The 26262-nt window shown below is 40.0% G+C and overlaps 1 protein-coding gene across 1 annotated transcript in view; it reads right to left on the bottom strand.

The window, feature by feature from the left end:
• Positions 1 to 26262, bottom strand: part of LOC114043271 (E3 ubiquitin-protein ligase RNF115) — a 50103-nt gene that overhangs the window by 6532 nt on the left and 17309 nt on the right. Inside the window, exons 2-5 of the mRNA XM_027862342.1 lie at positions 17100 to 17158; positions 12814 to 12871; positions 5723 to 5934; positions 4 to 75 (exon numbers count right to left, since the gene is read on the bottom strand). Of these exons, the coding sequence (XP_027718143.1) occupies positions 4 to 75; positions 5723 to 5934; positions 12814 to 12871; positions 17100 to 17158 (401 nt within the window). The remainder of the gene's footprint in view (positions 1 to 3; positions 76 to 5722; positions 5935 to 12813; positions 12872 to 17099; positions 17159 to 26262) is intronic.

Genomic DNA, 26262 nt, shown 5'->3' with positions numbered 1-26262 from the left:
TACCATGAAAAAGGGTGGGGGGAGCCTGGAATTGCTGAATTTGCAAAGAATCCTGCAAAGATCTGTTGTATTATTCTGTTAGAAAAGAGGGGAGAGGACATCACATACAATCAAATAAAGCAAGAGAATGAACCAACCCAAACTAACAGAAAAAGTGCTAGGGGGAAACCTAGTAAGTCCCCCATAACAACAGCTGTCCAATGAAACCATTACTTAAATAGTAGCAAAAAAAAAAAAAAAACAACAAAAAAAAACCCATAGTACTACACTAGAAATTCATCAGGAAATCTTCTGCATTGTTGTAGTGGTTGGCATCCTATAAAATAGATCCAAAGCAAGATTTTAAGCCGCCATAGTCACCGTAGAGAAAAGTGCCAGACTCTAAAAGGCTGGCCAAAATTCAACTGTGGTCATCCTTGAGTGTCCTATCACCCAAGGATGACCCTTGTAGCTTCAACTCAATAGCTACTTCCTAGTCAACACTGCTAGACATCTCCCTATGTGACAGTACCTGAGGTCTCAGACCAAAGACCGGGCTGGCTTCATTTTGACCACAGGGGTAACACAATTATTGCCTGTGTAATCCATTAATAAAGGTTTATGGTAATTTAAGATTACAAGTTTCTTTGGGTTTCAAAGAACCCCAATTATTCTCACTCAATGAAATAATGAAAAGTCCCCTAGATTTTCTCACCAAGTCTGTACAACGTTGCATTTTACAATAGTGTGTAATTACTACATTGTATCCACTCCACCTTGCCTAACTTGCTGAAATCGCATCACCATGCTGACTGACTCAGTCTTTGAGCACCTTCTCCACACCCTCGACCACCTACCCCTCAGATTGGAGGGCTGGGAGGTGGAGCACTCAACTTCTCCCAAAACCTTCCTTTATAGAAGGCAGGGCCTGGGTTTTGCAGATCACCATACTTTCCATCTACTGCTCTACCTGGTCTCAACCCCACTGAACAAGATACCCCTGGGGCAGTACCACCTTCCCCTCTCCCCTCCCCAGCTTTCCTTCCCACTAGATTGTGAGCTTCTTGAGGGCAGGGACTGTGTTCTTTTTCTAATTTATACCTCCAGTGCTTAGCAGCTTGCCTGGCACATAGTAAGTGCTTAATTATATGTTTCTTGAATTGAATAGATAGTGTAACATCACAAGTTTAGCATCTCTGTTAAAATTTCTATAATAAGAAAACATTAGATTAATCAAGGTTTTCAAGTTCAGTTTCCTGGGAGGCTGGGGGCCTCCTGAAGGGCAGGAAGCCTCTCATTTTTGTCTCGGTCTCCTCAATGCTTAGCACTGGGGCCTGGCTGACAATAAGTTCTTGATTAATGCTTGCTGATTAACTGAAGCATATGCTGAAGCAGAAGTGGGTTTATAAACGAGAAGGGATCAGAAAGGGCTTCATCCCGCTGGTTGTTTTCTGCCAAAGAGTGTACCTGCATTTCAGAAGTTATGGGCCAAGGCTTGAATAGTCTATAATATCAAGAATGCAAAGCTTACATCATCAACCAGGGCCAGAATGGCATAATAATAATAGCTCCAATTTATGAAGCACTGGGAAATGCAAAATGCTCTACATAAATCATTACATTGGACCATGGGAAAAAGCACTCATTGTTAGTACATGTATAAAGGAAACAAAAACACTGCGGCATTGAAGAAAGCATAAACGCTGCTCCTGTAATTCTAACTTTAAATCCAATTCCACAACTGGTTTCAAGAGCACAAAATTCTGCTCCTCTGCTCCAACATGTCAGAACGGTATAGGGGCACAACACAAGGTTTTCTGAAGCCATACCAGGGGAGTGCAATCTGTCTAGTCTACACCATGTTGGAAAATCTTCAAGATATACAGAATCTGTCAGTCCAATGGAAAGTAGGTTCATCTTCGGAGAAGGCTCCTCAGAATAAAGCTGTTTACCATGCCATAGCAACTCATAAGCCTATCTACCCATGTTCTCTTTGTTGCAACAAAAAAGTGGAAAAGAGCAGAACAAAATATACAAAGGCAAATACCATTCATGACTATGAATTTGGCTTTCTGAATTCAGCTTCAGAAAGTTGATGCCATTGTGCCCTAAGAAATGACAAAAAGGGGGGCAGCTGAGTGGCGCAGTGGATAGAGCACCCTGGCCCTAGAGTCAGGAGGACCTGAGCTCGAATCCAGCCTCAGGCACTTGACACTTACTAGCTGTGTGACCTTAGGCAAGTCACTTAACCCCAACTGCCTCACCAAAAAAGAAGAAAAAAAGATTAGTTCTGAGAAACCTAGGAAGACTTGTATGAACTGATTCAGAGTGAACAGAATCAGGAAAATAATCTGTACAATGACAACAACATCATAAAGACAAAACAATTAAGGAAAGCATGAGAACTCTGATCAGTGCAATGATTTATGCCACACCTCCTGAAAGAAAGGTGATGGACTCAAGAGGCAGAATAAGACATACATTTTTCAATGTGGACAATGTGGGAATTTGTTTTGCTTAACTAGGCAAATTTGTTACAAAGGTTTTGTTTTTCTTTTAAATTAGGGGAATGGGGTAGGAAGCTAAGAAAATAAGTGCTAATTAATTGAAAAATTAAGTAAAAAATTTAATAACCCTGATCCATGCAACAATCAACCATGATTCCAGAGGACGAATGATGAAGTATGCAACCTACTTTCTTACAGAGGAATAATGGACCCAAGATAAAGAATAAAACACACATTTTTGAACATCACCATTGTAAGGATCTGTTTTGTTTGACTATGCATATTTGTTATGATGGGTTTTTTCCCCCAATATGAGGAGAAAATAAATGCTTGTTTTTAAAGTAATTTTTTAAAAAAGAGAATAGCAAAAAAAAACCATTTTTTTTTAATTTTCAAAGATTATTTAATTTAATAAAGCACAGAGAAGAAATAATCTGCATCCAAAGAAGTGGTACCTGCCATGCCCACAATGATAAATTAAAAAATCCTTGGGAGTATGATTCTATTGGATGAAATACCTACTAAGTTTCCCAGAATTACAAGCCACTCACACGGCACTGTTAACTTGAAAAAGAAAAGGGAGTGTCAATAAGGAACAAAGGAGCCTGATTTCTTTTTTGTGGAGAGAAAACATAATGAGGTTTCAAAGAAGGACTAGGCTTAGCCTGGGAAGTTTTTTACGCTGTGACCACACACGATCACAGATTTAGCTACGGGGAGGACCTGAGAGTCACCTCGTCCAAGGCCTTCATTTTACAGAGGAGGAAGTTGAGGTTAAGCGACTTGCCCAACATCCTCCAGGTAACAAGGGGCAGAAGTGAGAAATTGAGCGGCTTCTGACGCCAGCCCAGTGCTCTTCCCAGCACACCAAGCTGACCCAGCTCTCACAAACATCTTTCACATCATGGCTTTCAGGTTTTTTCAGGTTTTCTCAGGACAATGAACCAATCAGACATTTTTTTCCTATTACTTGGCAGTTAGTAAAATCTACGGCAAAATATTCTGAAGTCAGGTTGTTGGTTTTTTAAAAAGTATAACTTTATCTTCCAGCTTGAGAAATGAAAGTCTCCTACTAGTAATTATCAGAAAGGAGCATGTGAATGCCTCTAGAGATGCCTCCATTTCCCTGAAGAGTTAGTTCCAAATTCCCAGAGTAGACACAATACTTAGACTATCCAGACACAACCATTAAGAATAAAAAAAATCTTCCTAATTTGTTCTGTCCTTTAGGTTTGCCCTTTGACAACACAAGAGGAATGATTAACTGTTTAAGGGCAGCTAGGTATCACAGCGGATGGAGCATTGGATCTAAAGTCAGCAAGACTCAAATTTCTGAGTTCAAATCTGGCCTCAGACACTTATTAGCTGTGTGATCCTGGGCAAGTCACTTAACCCTGTTTGCCTCAGTTTCCTCATCTATCAAATGAGCTGGAGAGGTATCTTTGCCAAGAAAACCCCAAATAAGGTCAGTGAGAGTCAGACAAGACTAAAACGACTGAACAATAACAAATGTTTAAAAATATAAGTAGGAGGCAACATGATGGAGTAGAAAGGGTGGGGAACCTGCAGTCAGGAAGATCTGGGTTCAAATCCCGCCTTTGACACTTACTAGCTATGTAACCCCAGGCAAACCATAACCTCTCTGAGCTACAGTTTCCTCTTCTAGAAAATGAGAATAACAATAGCACCTACCTGACAGGATTGTTCTAAAGATAAAAGATAAAATGTACGTTAAGCATTTTGCAAATATTAAGATGCCTCATAAAAGTCGGATTTTATTATTAACAAAGCAGAACTCTAATGATCTCCTTAATCTACCAAAATACAGTTGATCTGAGTCTTCAAACAGAAAGCCAAATATATCCCTTTCATTCATTCAATAAATGACAACATGCAAGGCTTAGGAAGTGAGATCATAGTTGAATAAAATTCAGTCTCCCATCTTCAAAAAAGTATTATCACGCCTACCAAGACACTTTGGTAGAAATGTATTTTGGGGTGATGATACAAGCAGAGAAAGGCAATCACAATCCACACTGACACTATTCTGCATAGAAGGAAGTATGGAACCCAGAAAAGGAAGCTAGCTCCAATGATGCTGAGATGCTGGTGGGCAAAAGGGTGACATAACTAGTATATTAAAAAACGGTGGTGGGAGCGGTGGTGGTGTTCAGCCTTTCAGTCATGTCTGACTCTTCATGCCTTCATTTGGGGTTTTCTTGGTAAAGATACTGAACTGGTGAGCCATCTCCTTCTCCAGCTCATTTTTCAGATGAGGAAATTCAGGCAAATAGGGTTAAGTGACTGGCCCAGGATCACAGTAAGTGTCTGAGGCCAAATGTGAATTCAGGTCTTCCTGACTCAGGCCTGGCGCTCTATCTACTGTACCATCTAGCTGCCCATTAAAAAGTTAATAGTATTAACTACATGATTAAATTGTCTTCATTAAAGCAAATACAATCTCTAATATGTAACAAGTGAAAAGTGAAAAATCAAAATTAAAATCACTTTTAGTAGTAAAATCTCAAGGAAAAGAAATTGTTGGTCGATAAGATATAGCAGAAAAAGCCACAGACTTGGGAAGTCAAAAGGATCTGGGTTCAAATCCCAGCTCAGCCACATACCACTGGACCTTGGGCAAAACATTTTCAACCCCTCTGGGCCTCAGTTTGCTCCTCCGTAAAACAAGGAGCTAGATCATGCGTAAGCACCTTTCCAGCTCTAAACCTATGATCAAAAGGACTTCCTTACACTGCAGGCTTTGATACCACTGAAGTCCAATTTGCTTGTTTTGTTTATGTTTCATTAACTAAGGATCGAATGATGTAATATCTGTAAAGCATTTAGCACAGTGCCTGGCACACAGAAGACATTTATTAAATGCTTAACTGTCAGGACCCAGATGATTCTTAGATGAAAGGGCAAAAGGTGATGAGGCATCAACCTCATTACACTAAAGCTAGTACTGACATATACCCATGCCAGAGGTCTTTGGCTCCACCTCTATGCTACACTGATGAGAACCCAAGGCATTAGCTGTGCAGACAGCAGACACTTCCTTCTTAAGAGACATGAATGTTGAGCTATTCTGGAAAGTGTCTCTTATCAAACAGAAAATCTAAGATCGGTGAGCCCTAGGGGGAGAAAAAATGGTATGCAGCCTCATTCTGCAAGGTTGCCCTGAGAACAAAAATAATCAAAATTGTTTTTAAAGTGTTTTTAAGCCTGACACTTACCCTTCAATTGCTGGGGACCGGTCAGGTCGAGAACTCCCCCGAGATCGGAATCTCCTAGTCATTGGCAGTCTGGGTGGCCTGCTGGGTCCCCAGAGATCTGCATGGGTTTGATGACCCCGTTCATTGTCTCTAATGTCTTGATCCAGTGAACTGCTACTCAGAAATGGTCTAAAGTCTGGGAAAAACATTGTGTGGTCCAAATGGTCCCAGAGCTGGTGAAAGTCAGAGACAGAAAACAAGGAATGAGACAAAAAACAAACTCAAAACTTGATAATTTTCCAACTTTAGCAGATACACAAAGGTCTACAAGTTCTTCCCAATATCACGTAAAAGCAGTGTGTCTTCAAAAGCAGATTTCATACACATGAAAACCATAACTAAATAAAGGTCATTTGTTTAAGAGAAAAAACCATAGCTACATAAATATCTTTTCTAGCATCTAGTTCACATTCACATGCCTCTTGACCAGTCTCATTCTTAGGATTTAATATGAGCTAGAGGAGATAACAGACTCTGGCTACTTATTCACCTAGCCACTAAGGATTAAACCTCATCTTTGGCTCTGCACGAGAAGATATCATCTGTGGATTCTATTCTATTACAAAAGCCCAAAATTTTCTTCTTTCTCCTCTCCCAAATACTACAGGAATCTCCTATAATAAAGTTTCTGTTTCTGAATATGTGTCTGTATGATAAACTCCTTTGTTCTGCATGTAAAATTACCATGGAAATATTAAAAATAAACAAATTGGTGTGACCAGGGCTAAATAGTTCTAAATGAAGTTTCTATAGAACCTAAAAAATGTCTGGCAAATCATCTAAAATTTAAGTAATTTTCAGAATGATTTTTTTTTCAATTATGATTCATTATGTAATGTCCTTCCTCTTTACACACATACCACTCTGCGTGCATACAAGTACAAGTACAATACAATCACAAGTACAATGTGGAACCAGCCCTGGCCTCTTAAAGGATACACCAGCAGAGAACAGGACAGTTCTGACAGATTCTACCCAGCTAGACAAGATTCAAGAATGGACCCAGGGCAGACTGCATTTCTGTTGTCTGAAGACCAACCCAGCTAAGTCTGCTGAAGCTCACTACCAGGCTGGAAACAATATGATGGATTTAGGGGCCAGAGAAGTTCTGGAAGGCCATCTGAGGCCAGGAGGATTATAATCTGTGATGCAGGAAATATTCACAGGAATGACATAAGAGAATTTGTAAGGAATTGCAGGGGGGGTGCGGGAGGGGGGGAGAGAGACACAGAGAGAAAGAGAGAGAGAGAGAGAGTGTTATACTATATGAAATATCCTCTATCTCTCATGAACATCCACCAAATCCTACTCTACTCAGAACTCACCCCCAGGCCCTGATTCCTAATACGTGTCTACTTCAGTCTCTAATTTCCTCCCTCCAGGGATTCTTAACTTCTCATGTCATAGACTAGTCTGGTGAAGCCTATGGACCCTTTCTCAGAATAATGTCTTTAAATAATTGAAGGAAATACCTAATTTCAGTTAGAGGTTACTGAAAATAAAGGTGTCTTTTTTTCCCATCCAAGTTCACAGGCCTCCTGATATACATCCATGAACCCTTTGGGGGTCGATTGACCCAGGTTAAAAACCCTTGCTCTACTTCTAAGTTGTTGTCATTTAGTCATGTGCAACTCTTTGTGATCCCGTGGACCACAGCATACTAGAACTGTCTGGGGCTTTTTCTGGGCCAAGATACTGGAGTAGTTTGCCATTTTCTTCTCCGATGGATTAAGGCAAACAGAGGTTAAGTGACTTGCCCAGGGTCACACAGCTAGTAAGTGTCTGAGACCAAATTTGAACTCAAATCTTTCTGACTCCAGGCCCAGCACGCCATCCACTGAGCCATCTAGCTACTTCTAAGTACTTCGGGCAAATAGCAGAAGAATGCACTCCAACCCTTACTCAGTCTGAGACCCTTCTTCAGAATCATTTGGGAGACTAACAGTTTCAAGTTCAGCAAGTTGGACCAGTTTCCTTTGGTTTTCAATGATAACTCACTCCTGGTGATTGTCAAGGATCACCGGCTTCTGGTCTGAAAAAGGAGGCTAGAACTTTTGAGTCCCACTGTCTGGGATCTTCAGTGAACCCAACTCATCTACACTTGTCCTCAAGGGGAAGCAGTATCCCTTGAGCAGTCCCCTCCATGGTGTCTGATCTCACTCCACACTCACTTCAACTGTAAGGAGAAATTCATCCCCTCTGGCATGAAACAAAGCAGTTTCACAAATGTATGTAATAGCACAACAAAAAGTGACATCCACTGTATTTACTGTTTTAAAAATACAGGGAAAAAAATATGGTTTACGTCAGAAATCCCCCCAGTTACAAAATGTCACAGGATTTTCCCTGAGAAATAGCATGACTTGGATAGAAAACTCCAACATCCTCCATCCCCTACTCAAAGTACAGAAAATGTCCTTTTCGAGCTTAATCAAGTACTCTTCTATGAAGATTTTGAGTGGGACACAATTTCTTCAATTGTCCCTCCAACTTCTCACCAAATGCCAGGTTATCCCTAGGACTTTGCCCTTGGGCCTAATTGGCTAATTTTTGTCCATGACTTGCATGAAGGCACAGACTACAAGTCTAACAAATTTACAGATGACACAAAGCTACAGATTACTTCATGAAGTTGGATTAAATTTGGGACCCCAAATGATTTTTATATGCTGGTTTGGATGATGTTAGTAGGATGAAAATGAGTAGGAATAAATGTCAAGTGTTATAATGTGGCTTCAAAAAGTCAACTGAACAAGTGTGTAAGATGGGGGACATATGGCTAGAGAGCAGCTGATATGAAAAAACATCCAAGAGTTCTAAAGGATTCAGAGCTCAATGAGTCAACAATGTGATGTGACAAGCCAAAGAGCTAAGCCTCTTACAGCCCAGGCTGTATTAATGGCAGCATGATGCCCAGGGCAAGGGAAAGAGAGCGCAATGCACTCTAACCTCACCAGATCACATCTGGCACAGCATGATGAGGCACCACAGCTGAAGAGAAACTGATGAGCTAGAGCTCATCACAAGGAAGAGGACCAAGAGAGTGATTCGAATGGGACCCAGGTCCTGGGAGGACTGGGTGAAGGACCTGGAGAAGATGAAGGCATTCTTACAATATTGGAAAACAACTGGGTGGGAAGAGGGATTAGCTTTGTTCAATAAGGAGAAACTTTGTACCAGGTCCAAGTCAGAAGACCTGGGTTCACCCTGCACTGCTGTGTGACCCTGAGCAAGACACTCATCTCTTTACGCCTCAATCTCTTCAATCACTGGAAAACTTCAAGCAGGGGCTGCATGACTAGGAATTGCAGTTGTTTTAGATAGCAATTAGGTTAAAAGACCTCGTAAGTCTCTTCCAACTCTAAGCTTCTATGATTTAGACCATTTCCCTGAAGGATCCAGTATGTATGCTCTGCCAAACTCAGAGGCCCTACTGGACTAGCTGTGGTGAGCAGTTCTCTGGCATACCCCTCAACCCTTGCACTCTCCTAACCTCGAAAGGCTAGGTAATAAGAAAACTATCTGAGAACCAACTATACCAAGATCTGCCCAAAGCTCCCTAAAACACAAAGGGTGCCCTTCCATCATCTGATCATCTATCCTATTAGGACACTAACAGCCACCTTGGCTCTGAAACAATACATTGATATGATCTCAGAGTGTTGGTTGACATTTCTCACTGGCACACAAAAACAGTCAGCCACTTTCATGAGACTGACAAAACCCACGTGGAGCTATAGGCTTAATTCCCTGGGTCTCTCTTTCGTGGGTCATGAGACATAATGAAGACATAAATGAGACAAATGAGACATAAAAGAAAAATCTCAGGATGGCCTCCTCTAGTCTCCCAAACCTCTATAAAGTGATGGTACTTCTGGGCCACCCTCAGTTATTTTTCATATACTCCTCAAACACTGCCTTTCATCCAAAAGAGATTTTTCCCTTCTCTTAAAAATCCAAAGCTGGTTTTGTTAACAGTACTCTGTTCATTATGTGAAGGGGTGAGTTACTAGCCTATAGTCTGCTCCTGTACGTGGACAATAATCACTTCACAACAATCACCTCTTGTTGGGGCAAGGGGGAAACCACTCCAAGGTTAGACCAAAGGGCAGCCTTGGGACTTATCCTACATCCCTCTTTCCCGCAATCTAGGGTCCATAAACTGTTGCTTTTTAAAAAAAATATATTTTGGCAAATGTATTTCATTTATCACTTGGTAACACAGTGCAAAGCACAGAGTAGGCACCTGATAAAAACTTCACTGTTGGGGGTGGAGGAAGAAATCCCTTTTATGGTCTTGTCTGGATAATTTAAATTTTTTAGAAATGATGGCAATGAAATCACAGGACCCCAAAGAAGGGCAAAATTGAGGGGGAAAGAACATAACTGAACAGCGTAATCAGGTCTCTTTGTACAATTTATCAGTGCCTTAAGATCACAAGACGACACATCATGAGACTCTACACTACAGACATGAGGAAAGGCATAATTACGTTCCCACTAGAGAGACAGTGCATGCCCCAGTCTTGAAACTAGCATCAGTATAGTTAGGAAATTGACTCACAGATAATCTCCTTACTCAGTGCCTCTCCTGGTTTGTCTGAATCATACCAGCTCACCTGACAGACCAATCTGTTCCTGTGTATCCCAAGAGAAGAGTAAGATGTTAAGGGAAAGGAGAAAAACATGAAATTTCTTCTGCCTCCTGCGTAACCAGCAACTGATTGTATATAACCTGTAGTATCAAAAGCGACTGATGAAGGACACAAGAATTCAAGGAGGCTTCGAGGGCTGACAACTAACTATGGGACAGTGTGGAGGTGGAGGGTGAAGAAGAATCAACAAATCCATTAATTCAGCTTTTTCTCTCCCTAGGCAACTACAAAAGAGAATAAAGAGGGAACTTACAAAAGACAGGATCTTTCTAGATATCTGAACCGAGGGAATTCAATCAGTCAATAAGCATTTGTTAAGCTCCTACCTGGTGCCAAGCACTGTGGTATTCAATGACATTCAGACTGGGTATTTGGGAAGTAATCTGAGATCACAGGACAGAGTGGGGCAGTGCTAGGCTCCCGAGTCAAGAAGACTAGAGTTCAAATCCTGCCTCAGACATCAGCTGTGTGACCCTGAACAGGTCAACTAACCTGTTTTAGCTTTAACTGCCTCACCTTTAACTGGGATAATGACAGTATCTCCTTCACAGGGTCGTTGTAAGGATCAAAATATCTATGTAATGCTTTGCAAACCTTAAAGTGTTATATAAATGTCAAGAAGGCCCTGTTAGAATCAGAAGACACTCAAATAAGGTGGAGTTTTTGGACTTTGTTTTTTATTTACTTATATTCATGAATTTGAATTCCATATTTCCCAATAAGTTGAGGACTAAGGATCAGGGTGAGAGTTTTTTAATATTACTATTCTGTTTGCTTACCATGTGGAGGCTAAGATACCCACCGAGGCCACTTTACAAAAGTGACTTCCAGCAGTTGCACCGGCTTGTGTTTATGGAAACATTTAACCTTAGAGCTGGAAAGACTCCAGAGGTTCCGTACTCTACCCCTCACTGGAAAAATGAAGTCCCTCTACCACATCCTCCACCCCCCCCACCCCCCCGCCCCAGCAAAAGTAATCATTCAGCCTCTTCTTGTGCACCTCCAGTAACAGAGAACTCACTATTTCATTAGGCAACCCCTTCCATTTCTCGAAAATTGTAAGGACATTTTCCTTTATGTTTGACCAAAATCAGATTCCATATAATTTCCATCCAACTGTCCTGCTTGTAGCCTTTGGGAGCTAAGCAGAACAAATCTAAACTCTCCTTCACAGGATAATATTTCGAATATTTGAAAACTGTCACTGTGCCTCTGCCAGCACCTGCCTCGAGGAGTTCTCTTCTTTAGGCTAAACATCCCCAGTACCTTCAGTAGACCCTCTTACCCTTTCAAGTCCCCTCAATTCTCCTTTGGATGCTTCGTGTAATTCCTCCTTAAACATCAAACTCAGAAATGAACTTTCTAGCTACTAAGGAGACATTATGTGGAACAATACTACAAGGGAATTCTTTATTTTAAATTAAGCTTTCATCTTTCCTACTTCTAGCCTGTGAGTTCATTATGGTAATCACAACTTTATCAGCTACACAGGACCAGAGGCAGATACAGGAGATAGTAGACACAGTGAAATAGAAACAAATCAGTACCTTTTTCCAGGCTAAGCTAGCCTGTGAGGTGGGAACTACATGGTTAAAAAAGAAAAAAGAAAAAAGAAAAAAAAACCTGGGAAGAGAGTGCAAAAGAAGAGATTTCAGGACACTGGGGAAAGGTACAAGGAGAATTACCACACGGTTAAATATTAAATGATACACAAACATATGGAGTGACCTCTTATTTTCAAGTTACAATCAAGTTCCTTTTTTGTAACAGGGATGCATAATCAGACATGTTTAAAACCTTTTGGAGACCTGAGCCTCAAAATGCTTATCTCCTTCCTTATCTCCCTTTCAAATCTCAACTCTGCCAATTAATGTGTGATCTGGGTGCTAAAACCCAGCACCTACACAGAACAAGCAGCCTACTTCCTGATGACTGGTGCCAAAATGTGTTGGTGAAAACAGCAGCTCATCTTGGGCTGCACTAATTGTTATTGCTTGAACACGGTTCAAACTCATTATTCTCAAACCACCATCCCAATGTCCCAAAAGTCTTACCAGGGCTTTAAGCTGGTCAACTTAAAGATACACTAAACTTTTGAGACCCCCTGTGTAACACAGAAAAAGTAGAAGACAGTAGGAAAATCAACACGCTAGCCCTGACTGGTCTCTGGCGTGTATGTCAGGGCTCAGATATTTTCTCTGAAATAGAGTTCTTACTGGAATTCAAACAATGAAAGCTCCAGCCACCGAAAGCCGAGCTTGGCTCTCAAACAGGCCACATCCTGCCTCTATTTTTCGTGAACACGCTGCTGTTGGCTCTCCTATGAACTGAATTTTGGCTCCAGTTTTGATCCAGACGAGCTGCTCAAAGAACCCCTCCCATCAAAACAAAACTTACCTCTGCAAACTGCGTGGATGTGCTGTCGTCTAGGCCGCTGCCACCACTATCTAAAAAACTAAGGTGAAACAAGAGTGAGTAGTGATCCTCCTCCCAGAAATAAGTTCCTCTCCTAGAAGCTAAATATAGACAGGGACACATGAGAGCAAAAGCCTGATAAAGAAAAAAAAAAATCACCACATGGCAACTGCAAAATTACAAGGAGCTGGAATGTGGGTTATTCTGTCAGAGAAAACAAATCAAACAAATTAATGTCAGTACCACAAACATAAAAATCAAAAGAAAGCCAAAGGATGAATGGGGGGGAGGAGGAAAAGGCGGGGTGGGGAGAACTCCACTGCCAAGCAAAGCAATTCCCTTTCCTTTACACCAAAGAAGCACTCCCCTTGCCACATTCTCATCAATGTATCACTTAAAAAAAGAAAGAAGAAAAGTCCTGCTTACCAGCAGGAAAAACAAGCTCCGGAGCAGCCAGAACCAAGATTTTGGCTGGGGCTAACACCACTCAGTAGTTTACCCTACTCTGAGACACAACGTGCTAAGCAGAGTGACATAGGTGCATGAATGAACATTTCAGTACTATGCCCACGGAACTTGGATCAGAAGAAAGGAAGCACTGTGCACTGCCCAGGAAGCCGCCCAACACCTTTTTCCTTTCCTGGCAGGAAATCACTGGCTGGAAATAGGAGGTCCTTAAGATGACTTCTATCTACCTCATGACACACATCCCTCCGGTAGTCACAAAACAACCTGATAACCTATGCTTTCTATCCCACAAAAGCCAGCTGACCAAAATACCCAACCCACATCTTCACTTTGAGCACTATTGCACCGAGCTCCATCACCTCCTGAGCTCGGTGATGGGAGGTCAGGCTACACATAAAACTGACAGGCAAGAGCTGAAACTTCTTTTGATGCAATAACAATAATTTCTCATTCACTGAATTAGAAGCTGAAGCCAATGTCCAGTCAACTTCACCAACATGGAATTTACTTCTCCTTAAAACATGCTATGTACTTTTTTCCACAATGGTCACCTATTCCTTGCTACTAACATTCCCCCCCACAAACCATTTCCTATGGGGACTTCCTTTTACATTATATTCCCTCAGTGGGGGTGGAGAAAAATCAGAGGCCCTTACTCTTACATAATTCTCATCACAGGGTCTCAGTCCCTTCAAGAAGTCATCATCTAGCTTTTCCCAACCCCTAAACCACTGCAAAGAGGTGGGTGTGTTATATCGCATAATTTAAATAGATCTTCCTTTGAGGAGAAATAAGGTAAGGACCACAACTCTCTTGAGTTCTACTAGTTGTTTTACTATCTAGAAATCTATCCTTCCAAATTCCTATCTAAGATAATACTAGGTCCCTTACCGGGAGAACAAGGTCCAACATGCCAACCTTACCTATACACAAGGAAAATGAGTCAATGAAGCAGCAGACTGAAAATACAGGATGGTTCCATGTTTTAATACCCAAATACAGAATATGAAGATACATATGAAAAGCTACCTGACCACAAGAAAACGTCTCTTTCAAAAGTTAAACTGACTGTACTTCAAGTGCTGCACAGGCCCCAATATACCCACACTTCTCTGGTATAAATGACTGCATGAATTTTCATGCCTCCTTGGAAATAAAGTTATATCGAGGGTGTCCCAAAAAATCTTAGTGTAGCTTCATCCTTAAAACTGTATTTGTTACTTAAAACACAAGGCCCATTTTTAACAATCATAAAAAATATATTTATTTACAGGGACTCGTAATACAACCATCTACAGCAAGAAGTCAGCAAACTATGCAAAGGAGCTAAGGAGGCTAGGAAGCTAAGAATGTTTTTTTCACATTTTTAAATAAAGATTCATAGTGTTTAAAAATGTAAAAACCATTCTCAGCTTAGGATCATACAAAAACAGGTAGAGGACCAGATCTGGTGCTCTGGCGGTAGTTTGCTCACCTCTGGATCTACAGCAAGTAGATAAAGCCTTTCAAATTACTGTATACAAAACTAGGGTGTTTTAATGACAGGTCAGAAAAAGAAAACCTCCTTGTTGTTACCTCATCAAATATTTACAGACTAGCAAGGTTTGTGACCTTTAATCCATTCTTTCTCCAATAGCTCCCCAATCTAGGGGAAGCACTTTATTTAATAGATTGATGTCTTCCTGAAGTCACCATACCTCACATTTCAGCAGCGTTTGGGCACAGCAGTGCCTACACAGCTTTACATTCCATTTACAAACTGGTAAGTGGGAAGCATTGTAAAGTTAAGAGAAGAAAGAGCTATGAAATCATAGTTCCCTAGACATCCAACTCTTTCATTTGTACTGTCAAGCTAAACATTGCCCTCTTAGGGTGGATGCTTGCCAAAGAAGGTCTAAAAAAATTAACTTACATGTTTAAAAAAAAAAAAACCTTAAAAAATTAAGCCCATTCACTAATAATCTCATTAGTTGATATGGCCTTAATGCATGCAAAGACACAAGTATCTGCATCAGCACTGGGTACATATGGAATATAAACAGAAAGTCAGCCCAAGTTAACATGCCACCCACACGCTTTTCTGATGTCATGCTAGAATGCAGGTTTAGCTTTGCTAAAGCTGCTTCCTCAGAATTCTAATTATGGGAATAGTGAAACTGTAGGTCTGTCCTAAACTGAACCCATGCATCAAAGTGGACAAAGGATGAGGTCAGAAGCTCCAGCTGATTTATGCACACAATTTCCACTCATTAGTGAAAACAAACCAATGCTGTACATACTGTAAGGCGGTAATTTTCCCCTGGTTTTGGAGGGAGCTTTCAACTTTAGATTCTGCCAACAGCAACAATAAGGGAATTAACAACTCTCATTAACTGTGAGAGACACAGTGTCACAATACCTGTGAGCTAGCCTCCAAGCTGGGAAGCTCTGGGTTCCAGTCCTGACTCGGACACATCCTGGCAGCATGACCCTGAACAAGTCTCCTCTTTCTCAACGCTCAGGATGACTCTCTCCTAACTACAGGCTTAAAGAAGGTGGCAACCTGCACTGTGGGATGGAGGGTCTCACTAGCAGCTACCAAGAGGATAAAATCACTGGTTCAGTCCCTACCCCTACCCATTAACCATTAAGAGCACACCTTAAGGCTCTCCAGGACTCAAAGGAAACAGGTCTGAAAACACCATCTTGTTTACCGAGCTGGAGAAAAAGAATCCCTAATTCAACTATCTCATTAGTGACTAACTACTCTAGCCTAAAAAAAGTCAATTTCTAATTATCCTGAGTTTAAAAGGAACATGACAATGATATTATTTCCCCTGGGGCAAAATAGTTCTATTAATATAAAAAAAGAAAGTGCATGCTCCTAAGATATTAAGCCCTAAAAGATTGGCATTGTTCTTCCCCTTCCAACCAATCTCTACTTAGTCCACCACATAAGGACAAAAGTAAATGTCTTCTCAGATTTAATGACAGTCAATCCTTCTTCCAGGGACTAGAAATGGAAATCTGTTTCCCTAAACAAACTCACATTAATTTGGTCCCATTCTAGATAAAGCACATTCCTCTAAAGTATCAGCCAAAGGGAGGAAAACATGTCTTCTCCCAAGTAGAGAGAACTTTGTTCTTTATAAATAAAGCTGCTATGAATATGAGAAGCTAGCTATCCTCGCCAGAAATTACTCTCCCATGATATAGCATAGTGACTTGGCTCTCAGACACAGGATAGATCACCATAAATCTGCAAGCATCCTAGAATCATAGGAACAAAATGATAATCTACTCAACTCTAACTGGTGTGGAAATAAGGATTTCCCAGAAAATGCCTTATTTCTAGGATCAGTGGACTCGGGGAAAGTAAGAGAATTAAATATTTATATAGCACCAACTATACTCCAGGTACTGTGATAAGCACTTTACAAATATTAGCTTATTAGATTCTTATAACAACCCTACCCAAGGTAGATGCTGTTATCATCTCCATTTCACAGTTGAGGAAACTAAGGCAAACAAAGGTCAGGTGACTTGCCCAAGGTCACACAGCTCGTAAGTGTTTGCGCCTAAATCTGAACTCAGGTCTTCTTGACTCCAGGCCAAGTGCTCTACGAGGTGAGCCACCCAGCTGCCTCAAAACAACTACTAACTCATCACTTCCCCCTTTTCCCTCCTCCCTCGCCATCTCTTTCACATATACCCAAGTCTTTAGTTAGAAGACTGAGAACCAAATTTACTCCAATTCATTCAATCCAATTGAGAAAAATAATTAACATGATGTCTGATTTATTCATGAGCTTGTACAATACCTGGAATCATCAGTCACTTCTTCAATAAAGCCTGATTCACATCTGGGGCAAATATACTCCTATGAAAAGAAAGGAAACACAAATCATTAGAGAGCTGAGCATTCAGTTTCAGGCCAGCAAACAACACAAAAGCTGATGCTACGAAACAGTCTGAGTGCCCATCCATTTGTCCTATGGTTTTCTTTGTTATTCACTAGCAAATACTGACACATTTGGAAGATTCAAGTACTGGTTTCATAAATGCCTAAGTGGATTTAGGCTGAAATGAGAAAAAACAGACGTGAACAACATCAAAAATATTAGTATTTAACTGCTTCACTAATTTAAAAATGTCTGCATTACATCTGGGTAAATTTTCATTACCCAGCTTCCTGCTCAAATCTAGCTCTCAATGAAAAATCTCTACTAGATAAATGAGCCTAGAAATGTAGGGTGCTTCCCACTACATCATACTGTCTCTCTAAACTGCACTTTGGAAATTACAAAAATGGTCATTTGGAGATTTCCTAGCCAATATTTTAAGGCTTATAACTTGGTAACTGGCTACTGAATCAAATATTCAACATTCCAGACTTAACAAGACAATCAATTCAGTGAGATTATTCAATGTGATTGGAGGGCTGGAGGGCAGAGCATTCAACTCTACCCAAAGCCTCCCTTAGCAGAGAGTGGGGCCTCTGCTCGGCAAGAGCACTGCATTTTCCATCAGCTGTTCTACTTGGTCTCAACTCCGCCAAAAAGATGCACCAGCTCCTTACCCTAGGTGTCCTTCCTCTCCCTTCCCTTGCCAGTTTCCTTTTGCTTTCAGTCTTCCCCCATTAGAATGTAAGCTCCTTGAGGGCAGGGACTGTCTTTCTCATCTGTATCCCAGTGCTAAGCACAGTGCTCCGCACATAGTAGGTACTTAATAAATGTTTACTGAACTGAATTGAATTAAATAATTCAAGTAATTAGGGACTTTAAAAAGGACTCAAATCCTGATGGATATTAATTACATTAATTACAAGTTGCTTCTCCCATACTGCCAGTGTCCTCCTCTATGGGGAGAATTGAACTAGGCGATCTCTAAGGTCCCTTCAAGCTCTAAATCTAGGATAATCATGAAACTTTAAAAGATTAACAGACATTATCTAGTACACCTCCTACCCTATACCCTTAAACTCCTTTCATCCTCAGTACCCTTGGTAATCCTGGCTGGTAGCTAGGAATCACAGTGGATAGAGTGCTGGGCCTGGAGTCAGGAAAAATCTTCGTTAGTTCAAATCTGGCCACAGACAAGTACTTACTAGCTGTGTGACTCTGCCTTAATTTCCTTATCTATAAAATGAAATGGAGAAGGAAATGACAAACCGATGGAGTGATATGACCTGGACCCCTAAAGGAAAAAGAGGAGTCCTTGAAAGCAACCCAGATCATCACATTAGCCTACTTGACATTCCTTTCACTGTCACACCTGGCCCACCCCAGACTACTTATCACTCCTTAATCCCACCCAGATCCTTTCATTATCCCACTAAGTACCAGCACCACTCTCCTTAGTTTTGCAGGTTCCCTACTGGGCTACAACAAAGTCTGCCACTTGGGTCAAGAAGAGTCAGACACAACTGAACAACAAGAAAGTGGGTGGTGGTGGGGGAGGAGGGAATCCAGTCCTGCTATTTCATTACTATAGAGAACTCCCTCTCCCAATACCAATAGACCCTGCTCTGAACCTCATAGAGAGCTGTCTGGGGAACTCAGAGATGAAGTGCTTTGGCCAATGGTTGAGATGGGTTTGAAATCTTCCAGACTCCAAAGACAGCTGTTTATATGCTGTTACTCAGGGGGAAGCAGCTTGATCTCTTTTTCAATGACAGAAAAACAAAGGTGGAAAATTGATCCTGAATTAAGGGTTGAATCCCTAAATAGGGCTACAGACTCTCGAGATAACCGAGTCACTAGCCTTCTGGTCAGTCCCATCCTAACTTGGGCAAAGCACTTCACCTGTCTCAGACCCCATAAGCTGTGGCTCTCCCTGCTACTTTGTAACTCTAAATTTCCTAGAACCAAGTACATATTTCTGGATAGACTGATCTTTATTGAACAAAGGTAAAGGAAAGCAGAGAACGCGTTTCAAGTCTCCTGTGAACCAATGAAATTCTGACGAGTTCCCAAACAGCTTTTGCTCAAATTGGACTGCTTTTTTCTGCAGCTATACAGTAGACACAATCGTAACCAAAACACAGGCTTGATCTGGAACTGGCCTCTCCTCCAGTCAGCACTATAGGAATCATGGAAACCCTATGGAATCAACAGACCGTTCACACATCAATTATCAGTCAGAAGAACAAAACTACTCTCTCAAATACCGTAATGACCAGGCCTTGGAGCAGAATGTAGTATCTCTGCCCCTAAAACCTCAACCGTCATTTTGCAAGACTAAAAACCCAAAATCTGCAAGTGTTGTTCCTATGTTGTCTTGAAGACTCCAAAGTCATCTCAAGTTCCTCCACATCCCTGCCGATTTCAGACACCCATGACAATTCCAAACTCTCCTCCATTTCAACTGCTCTCGGGGTTCTTCACCCCTCCCACCACTTTAGCAAGTTGAATGAGCTTTGAAACATATTAAAAGACAAGATGCTGTCCACCCTGCCAAAAACTCTGGGCATCTTAAAGGAAAAAAGGAAATGATTGGTAATGACTCTGTGCCTTTGGGTATACTATTTCACTGCAAAAAGGCTTAAAACTCACTAGGCCTCAAAATATATGGTAAGGACCTCAATTATTCTTGTTACTGCAGGAAATCCACTCCATTGAGGTCTTCCTCCAATGTTTTATTGTAGCTTAGAATAGAGGCGACCCTGCCATTGGAGTACAAGCTCCTGTGGATTCTGTCAGACAGAAAGAGTTGGAGTGGAGGTGGGGTGACAGACACCGCTCCTCAGAGAATTGGCCTGGTTCAGTTCAGAAAAGCTCCTCATTAGAAAACTGGTAAATTGAGCAACTTGCTAATGGGGTAATGGGCCCTGGACCCCGAAAGGGAAAAGACCAGGTCTTTAAAAGAAACCCATTACCTGAATTTTCCCATGCATTTCAGCAGCCCAGATCATTGGCTACTCCACCTAAGGCACTTGGCCCACCCCAGACTTAATTAGCATACTTGACAGTCCTTTCACTGCCCTCATTGGTCCACAGCAGACTACTTAATACTCCTTTCACTACTGGCCCTGGCCCATCCCAGACTACTTACCCTTCTTAATCCCATCCAGATCCTTTCACTGTCCTTTTCACATATAAACATCAGTCTCACCCCCATTAAGTTGCAGATTCCCTAAGCATCTCAAGTTACAATAAATCATGTCATTTGACAAGAAGGAAGAAGATTTGAGTGCATGAATCCACTCCAGGCGGAAGTCTACCCTGTGCCCTGCCATTTCTAGGTTCTCCCAGCAACCCCAAACAGCATCACTGCCACAAATCATCAAGATCATCCACTGAGAAAACTGTAACCACTGAGAGGTTGTAATATGCATCTGTGAAAAGCTTCATACAGAAATTCACAGATCCTCCAAGTATAGTGATCTGAAGATCATGTGGAAATTCTCATACACTTTGTCCTTGGCTTTAGCATCACTGTCACATTCAGAAGGAAAGTTCTGAGTTTCAAGTACAAGATCCCTCCAACCACTCCAAAAAGATTATAAATGAAAAATAATCTCTTCTTGGAAAGAACATCTGGATTAGTTATTATTACTTGTTATCAAGTTGAACCCTAATGCATCTAATAGGTCAGTCAGTGAACAAAAATTAAGCTATTATGTGACAGGCACAATAGTAAGCACTGAGAGTACAAAAAAAGGTAAAAGATAAGCCTTGCTCTTAAGGATCTCACAGCCTAATGAAGACAAGACATAAACAACAAACATATAAGCTGGAAAAAATCAACAGAGGGAAGGCACCAGAATTAGGGGGAACGGGGAAAGGCTCAATATAAAAGGTGGAATCTTAGCTAGGTCCTGAAGGAAGCCAGAAGACAGAGATAAAGAGGGAGAGCATTTCATGCATGGCGGACAGCTAGTGAAAACGCCCAAGTCACGAGTGTCTTGTGCAAGAAACAGCAAAAGTGTCAATGGATCTGAAGGGTGTCAGAAGATTGGGGAGTGGGGAAGGATTGTACACAGGGTTGTAAAGGGCTTCAAAGATCAGAGGATTTTATATTTGATTCTGGAGGTGATGGGGAGCTCTTGGAGTTTATACTGAATAAAGGGTGGGGGGATGACATGGTCAGACCAGCTCTTTAGGAAGATTACTGAGCAGGTTAGACTGGAGGAGGAAGAGACTTATAGCAGAGACACCAACTAGCAGGCCATTGCAATAGTCTGGGTGTGATGGCAGTGTCAGAGGAGAGAGGAAGCATAAACAACAGATGGCATGAGATGGTATGAAGGTAAAGTGGACGGGTCTTGGCAACATGCTAGATAAGGGAGGTGAAAGTGAGGTGTCAAGGATGATGCCTGAGTTGCAAGCCTAAGAGACTGGAAGAATGGTGATAAGGGAGTTTGGAAGCTGGGAGAAAGGTTTAGGGGAAAGATAACAAGTTCAGTTTTAGATATGCTGTGTTTAAGATGTCTACGGGACATCTAGCTTGAGATGTCCAACAGGCAATTGGAGATGTGAAAGTGGAGGTCAGCAGAGGGGTTAGGGTTGGATAAGTAGAGCTGAGAATCACCAGCACAGAGAAGACATCTGAATCCATGGGAGCTAGTGAGATCACCAAGTGAAAGAGTACAGAGAGAGAAAAGAAGTAAGCAAAGTCAGAGCCCTGTGAGACACCTATGTCAAAGGATGCTAAAGAATAGTGAGACAGGTAGGAGGAGAACAAGGAGAGAGTGGTGTCATGAAAACCTAGAGAGAAGAGAATATCAAAGGCTGATCAATAGTATCAAAGGCAAAACAGAGAGGTCCAGGAAGCTAAGGACTGAGAAAAGGCCATTAGATTTGGCAATTAAGAGAACCTTAGTAACTTTGGAGAAAGCAGTTTCAGTTGAATGATGAGGTCAGATGCCAGACTACATAGAAAACTAAGAGAGGAAAGGAAGTGGAGGCACCTGTTGTAGACATACTTCTCAACAAGTTTAACCACAAAAGGGAGGAAAGATGTGAGACTACAGCTAGTGGGGATGGAGGAGCCATGGGAATATTTGGAGATAGCAAGGAAATCCCCACTAGACAGAGAGAGACTGAAGGGAAGTGAGTAAGGAAATGATAGATGGGGCTATCTGTAAAGCAAGGGGTATGCATGGACAAGAAGGACCATTTCTTCATGTGAGATGGGGTGAAGGAAGAAACCAGTTTGATAGATAAAGTGGGATAAGAAAGACATACACTACCCCAAATGCCCACCAACTGTTTCATCTAAAAAAAAAAAATTCATCAATTTTGAATACTAATGATTTGATAACTTGGAAAGACTTAAAAACTGATAAATGCAATGTTCAACCATGACTGGAGAGAACTGAAGATGAAACATACAATCAACCTCCTTACAGAGGAGTTAACAGATCCAAAGTACAGAATAAGACATATTTTTGGACATAAAAAATGTAGGAATTGTTTTGCTTGATTAAATTCATGTCACAAAGAGTGTGTTTTCCTTTTTTTTTTATTTTGGGGTAGGAACTAGCAAAAAATATTGGCAATAAATAAAAAAATGAATGAATGAATAAGGGTCATTAACACATCTTTTAAAAATGTACTAATGAAAATGGACGAGAGTACGGAGTGAAGCCCAAACAAGCAGGATAGTTTTGAAAATAACATGTAGGAGAATAGTACTTCTATACCTTAAACTATATTAAAAGGCAGCAGATATCAAAACCATTTGACGTTAATTAAAAAAGAAAATAGATCAATAAAACAGATTATCCAAGGGAAAATCAGAAATAATGGAACTCAATAACCCAATGCTCAATAAACTCCAAAATAAAAATTCCTTAGGAAAGAATTCTGTATTTAATTTCTTAAAATTGCTAGGAAAACTAGATAGTCTGACAGAAATAAGCCTTAGACCAACATCTTATACCATATTCCAGAATAAATTCAAAATGGATATATGACTTTAATATTAAAGATAATACCATGAAAAAACAAAACATATAACTTCCACATCTATGGGTAAGAGATGCATTCTTAAACACGGGGAAAGGAGACAAGCATTTATTATGTGCCTACTGTATGCTGGACAGAGTGCTAAGGGCTTTACAAATATTACCTCATTTGATCCTTACGAATACCTTAGAAGGTAGATACTATTATGATCTCCATTTTACAGGTAAGAAAACCGATGCAGAGAGAAGTTAAGTGACTTGGCCAAGGTCACAACGTGGGTGCTCTGCCCAAAAGGAATAAAAATTTAAATCTCTTAAATTTTTTTTTTCCTTAAAGATCAGCCTTGGGGCAGCTAGGTGGCGCAGTGGATAGAGCACTGGCCCTGAAGTCAGGAGGACCCAAATACAAATCTGGCCTCAGACGAAAAACACTTGACCCTTACTAGCTGTGTGACCCTGGGGAAGTCACTTAATCCCAACTGCCTTTAAAAAAAAAAAAAAAAAAAGATCAGCCTTAACCCCAAATCACTCATGGCTCTCATTGATTGGCCAACAATAAGTCCCAGGCCAAACCCTACTTGGTCACTGTTTGGGTCCAGATTGGCTAGCATGAATATAAAATTATATAAGACAAAAGGGAGAAGGCACAGAAAGACTTAAATGAACTCAGGCAGAGTGAAATCAATAGAACGAAGAAAACATACATAATGAGAACAATATAAATAGAAAGAACATAGCCACAAAATAAAAAATGAATGCTGCAAAATTACAAACAAGCCTAGAGAAATGTGAGGGGTTCATGGACATGAAAAAAGGCACGTGTTTTCAGTTCATTTATTTTGCTGGGTTTTCTTCTTTCTCTTTTTCTTCAAAAAAAGATATCCTTTCTCATATGAGATGACTTTCTGGGAAGGATAAGAGGAAAAACATAAGGGGAAATTTTAGGCAATGTTAAAAAAAATATCGATAAAAATTAATTTAAAAAATAACATGAACTTCAATACTTTTTTTTAAAATGCAAGCTATAATATTTGTGATTTCACATGTAATCTTCTTTTTGTTCCACATCATATATAACAATATATTTTTTGATGTTCATCAAATTCAGAATTAAATTTTAAAATACATATTATATACATATTTTTAATTTAATTTAAATTTGGAGTTAAAATTTACACACACACACACGTATCTATATCTATATATATCTATATATATATCTATATATATATACATATATATTTTTTTTTAAGGGTTTGAATTTGGGAATACTTACTAGAATAGTTTAGTCTGGCTGCTTGTATCAACTTAAAAGCAAGAAATATTCAACACTCACTAACATTAGAAAATGAAATATACCTCTTGGCTTTAATTATTGCATTTCCCTTTCCCTCTTGTTCTCTGACAGACAGAATTATCAAAGTCTGAGTTGTTGGCAAAGCAGTGCTATGACTCATGATCCAGTTGAAGTAATGCCCCACAAAGAGAAACACCCTTGAACCCTATGCAAATTTATATTCCTTAGTATTATTCAATCTGAACTCCCCATTGATTTCCTTATCTGAACTCAGAATTTTGTTTTTTCAGTGGTAGGGTTGCTATCAGTTATTGATTTAAGTGCTGGCACTTTATGGTTAGAACAACAAAGGTCAGTAACTCAATGGACAGATACCTATTTTCTGTCCAGTAGACTCAGTGACTTAATCACCGTACTAAATAACATTATATACTATTCGTACAGCTCATACTGGCTTCAAGTATCAAGTTAGCAAAATTGTACTGAGACAATTACTCACAAACTACTTAAATGGACAGATCAGAGGCAAAATATTTTATATATCATCATAACTCAGAATTGGAAATGTCATCATTAGTGTTTAATATCTCTATTCCTTTTCCTCCTATTCTCTAAGATTCTAAGGCTGGAGACTCTAAGTCTCTAAACTTAAAGTTTAATTCTCTTTTTTTAATTGGGCATTTGACAAACATTAAACATGAGCATTCTGATACACAAAGGATGGAAGATTTTAAATTAAATACTAAGTTTCAGTTGCATATAGTTTTTTACAAGTACATGTTAAATTTTTAAAATATATTTTTATTTATTTTGTTAAATATTTCCCAATTACATTTAAAAATGTTTAAACTTTTTTTTTTAATTTTGAGTTCCAAATTCTCTCCCTCCCTCCCAACCCTGCCCCATCCCTTGAGAAGTCAAGCAATATGATATGTTAAATTTAATATGACAGTAAAAAAAAACACATCCTGGTTTTCTATAACTTATTCTGAACATCCATCTGCTCTTCTCTGATTATTTTCAAGTGTTTCATTGATGACTTTTGCATCCGCCAAACATTTTGATCACACATTCTTATTAGTGAAACATTTTGAACACATCAATCAATATATGTATAAATCATATCACTAACAGTTCTGTACATTATGAAATTTACATAAAATCAGACATTTAAATTTTTGAGAAAGACTAAGTATTTTGAAAATATTTTATTAAGGCCCAAAAAACCTTTTGCTCTCACTCAAAATGTGAGTAATATTTCTAGGGAAAGCAATAGTACACTAGAACCTTTTTGCTCTCACTGAAAAGAGGAAAAATGCTATTTTTAGTCAACTTAACCCTTTATAATACAAGTTCTGGGCTGATTTGAGGACTTTGACCTTTGTCCTTTCACTGATCTTACTATGCCAAGCCCACTATCAACTGCCTTTGGTCTTTTTCATGTATTGCTGAATACAGCTGGAGCAAAAATTAAAAACCTTTGCTGACTGGGGCCAGTAAAAATTTATGATATATAAATGTCAAAAGGGCCTTCAATGCAGCAAGGTTACTTCTACACCACCCTAATCAATTGGCTATTACAAAGGCTTTTCCAAACCTTTCATTACTCTTCCTTTGCCCACCTTCTCAGCTAAAAACCATAACCTCATATTTCATTTAAAAAATTCGTTATTTACCCAGAGTTCCCTTTTATCACTTCTTCATCTCACATTACTCAGGTGCCTTATCCTATCTCCTCCTTCATCCCATCTCATATGAAAAGATATGTTCTCCTCCC

This window comes from Vombatus ursinus, unplaced genomic scaffold (genome assembly GCF_900497805.2).
Source record: "Vombatus ursinus unplaced genomic scaffold, bare-nosed wombat genome assembly UNPS02014768.1, whole genome shotgun sequence".
NCBI classification, from domain to species: Eukaryota; Metazoa; Chordata; class Mammalia; order Diprotodontia; family Vombatidae; genus Vombatus; species Vombatus ursinus.
Note: the sequence above shows the minus strand (reverse complement) of the source record. Positions and strands in the feature narration are given on the sequence as shown.